Raw genomic sequence first — 2930 nt, 5'->3', positions numbered from 1 at the left:
AAGGGGATGAATCGCAATGACGGAGGGGGGCAGGGTGATCAGGTGAATTCCACGGGTGCAAAACGATTTATGAGAAGCGAACACCCGGCTGTAAAATAACACTTCCCATTCAAATCGGCAAATTAATGGTCGTTTTCATGGATTCTTTGTTTGCACCAGCCCGACAATGGCTCGCTGCTGGGTTATTATTCTGAAATACTACTCTGTCCACCGAGTCGGAGCAGAATCCCTGGAACGTACGCGGCCAGTTCTCACCTACAACTTTTTACTCACGGACGCCGCGGTGGCTGAATTAGAAACAGAGGATTTGCTCGTGGAAACGACTGATCCTTCGCTAATCGCGCGTCCAGGTGCACGGTTGCGTAATTTCACAGAAATTTTGGACACTCGCGAACCGTTCGCGGATCGAGCAAAATTTGAACTCGGAAAAATTCCAAAGTTTCATTCGTTCGCTGCAAGTACCCGTGTGCTTGTTCGTAAACGGAGTACCGCCGATCCTTTTGTTAAAGTCGCAGCGTGGAATCGGTAATCATCGGTGCGCGTGTGTATCGCGAATCGCGATAAGGTTCGTTGGCGTATTCGTTTATCAGTGGAACAGCAATATGCACGCAAAGGCAAAGAACTTTTTCTCCAGCCTTTCGCGTTTGGCTCTTTAGCCCGGCCTGTCTTTTCTGTATCGAAATTAATCCATGTCACTCACCTAGACGCATGGAAATCCTTTGACAACGACTGGGGTATCGATGAAAGGCCGTTGAAGAATCGGCGCATATTTCTGCCGTTCGAAAAGGTCCCGTCGCAGTCGTCGAGCACAAAGAGTCGCGCCGTTGGAAATGAAAACGCGAAAAATAGGAGAAAAGAGACGCGCTAACCGGAACACACCTAGGCTAGTCCTCGATTTTTCCACGATAACGATCTACCAACGCTGCCAGGAGCCTCGCATTCCCGGCAAAATGTTCAGAGTTATTCGCTATCGAAGACACGCTGGATCCTCGCGCGATCCTGCGAAATTGTTCGCGGAAAAGGATGAAAACGGAGGAAAAAAAGAGAGGCATCCTGAGACGATTCTCGGACGAGTTGCTGTGAAAGGCAAACACATGAGCCATTCATTTGTTCCGGAGCAGCTATATCCGCACGGCGGCCATTCATTTTACGCGCAGTTCCGCGCGTGTCTCGATGAAATAAAAGCAAATGCAGCTTCGCTGCGCGAAGAAATTCCTGAACCGGAATCGGGAACCAGCGCGAATAGGATACTCGTGGAAAACGAGGATTCTTTGGTCCGTCGTGGACCGGTGAAACGCGGCTCGATCGAACCGATCGAGAAAACGTCTCCTAATCGAGGATACGGAGCAGACCTGTTCGTTACATTTCCAATTTTCCAAGTTTACAAGCGTCTATAACGCGTTCTTCATTCAGCAAAATGCAAGGAAATGCAGCTCCGTGCAAGGAGCTCGTTCCTCGCGACAGACCCTTTTTCCAATCGTCGCATTTCAACGCTGCACGTTTATCGGATTTATAAACGAAGTTTATAGAATTTCGACCTCGCGGATTCACGAGCGAAAGGAAGAGCTTGAACGTTGAATATCTGGAAACGGAATTCTCGCGAAGCGCTGGAGAAGGATTAGAAAGCGCGACATCTTGGAGAAAATTAAGGAAAATAGAAAAGTCGGACTTACCTTGAACCGGTGTGTAGATGTTCAAGTAGAGGCAATCCTCGCTCTGGTTCCGCAGGTAGGGTAGCAGTCTCCTGAGGTACTCGAGCCTGCCTTTCGGCATTTCGTCACTGAGCTCGGGCAGCCTCTGCGGGCAGACGGGCCCGAATTTGTCGGCCACTTTAACGCCTTGCCAGATTGCACCGTTGACAGGTGGCATGAAACGCAAGGAGCCGATCGGCGGCGACGCGTACGGAACTCCGCGAAACACCTCGACGCCCTCGAGGTTCCGATCGAGGGTCACGATAACGCCCGACAATTCTCCGTACTTTGTCCTGACGACCCTCGAGCTGAGCTCGGCGCTGGCGGTCGCCAGGATTAGGCCGAGCAGCGCCAGGATCGACGACGTCATCTTCGTTCGCGCCCTTGAAACCCCGTCTCCACGCCTGCTCCGTTTCGCGATCACTCGAGCTCCACCGACGATTTCATTTCCCCGTGGAACCTCTACCCGCCAGCGGACGCTGAAACGCGCGCGATCGTGTCCTCCTCGTCGCCACGAGGATCGGCTGCGCGTCCAGGATGCATCAGTGGGCGATCGGCGTGCAAACGAACTCCGACTATGCTCGAAACGGACCACCCGAAGGTTCTGGCTTCACGGATCACCGGTCCTTGATAGCGGAGCCAACAGTCGCGTCATTATCGAGCTTTCCGAGTACTCCGTTCGGACGTTATCGTCGATGCAAGTTGATCGAGTTTGCCGCGATGGTCGTCGTCGAGGTCTGCTATCCGAACCGAGTCCCTTTTCGCGTTCCACGCTGTTTGTCTATCCCTCTTGGAAAACCTGCTGACGACCCTCCACGAACAGTCAACACGCGGCCGTAGACATGCCCGTGTCAGCGTTTCGAAAGATAAATACCGCGAGTTCGCTTTTCCGTCTACAGCACGCCTTCCTGTCTGTTAAGCCTGGCACGGTTTCTCGATGGTAACTCGAAAATGGTGTCCCGATTGCTCGGACAGGGGAACGCGACCGACTCGAGCTCCGGAGCGGTAATTGGCATGATTTTAAGAGTATCGCGGGAGTTATAAAAAGACGATCTCGTTCCTGATAGCATGTTTGATATGGCGGTACAAATAAAAAGCGCCCGCCCTAATGATGCCCAAGAGAAAGCCACGGCTCCGATGTTTACCGGCTCGCTTCATCCTTACGATCCAGCTCGTCGGAGCGGATAGAGGAGGAAGGAAGGCACCGGAAGCCGTCGAATTACGTCCACCGTTTTACCG

The 2930-nt window shown here is 52.5% G+C and overlaps 1 protein-coding gene across 1 annotated transcript; it reads right to left on the bottom strand.

The window, feature by feature from the left end:
• Window positions 1-1359: 1359 nt before the first annotated feature.
• LOC108547152 (neuroligin 4-like) lies at window positions 1360-2061 on the bottom strand. The gene is made up of 2 exons (XM_017899540.1): window positions 1674-2061; window positions 1360-1493 (listed from the first exon to the last, which is right to left on the bottom strand). Exons 1-2 carry the CDS (start codon window positions 2059-2061, stop codon window positions 1360-1362), a joined length of 522 nt encoding a protein of 173 aa, XP_017755029.1.
• Window positions 2062-2930: the final 869 nt, after the last annotated feature.

The sequence above is a fragment of the Eufriesea mexicana genome, unplaced genomic scaffold (assembly GCF_001483705.2).
Source record: "Eufriesea mexicana isolate 0111107269 unplaced genomic scaffold, ASM148370v2 scaffold956, whole genome shotgun sequence".
Classification (NCBI taxonomy): domain Eukaryota; kingdom Metazoa; phylum Arthropoda; class Insecta; order Hymenoptera; family Apidae; genus Eufriesea; species Eufriesea mexicana.
This window is presented reverse-complemented; position numbering and strand designations above follow the sequence as displayed.

Excerpts from the sequence above, each read along its gene's own strand:
- LOC108547152 (XM_017899540.1), bottom strand. The coding sequence starts at position 2,061 with ATGACGTCGTCGATCCTGGCGCTGCTCGGCCTAATCCTGGCGACCGCC. Across the intron at positions 1,494-1,673 it reads CATCTACACACCGGTTCAAG|CGTTGAAATGCGACGATTGG; the intron begins GTAAGTCCGACT and ends ATAAACGTGCAG.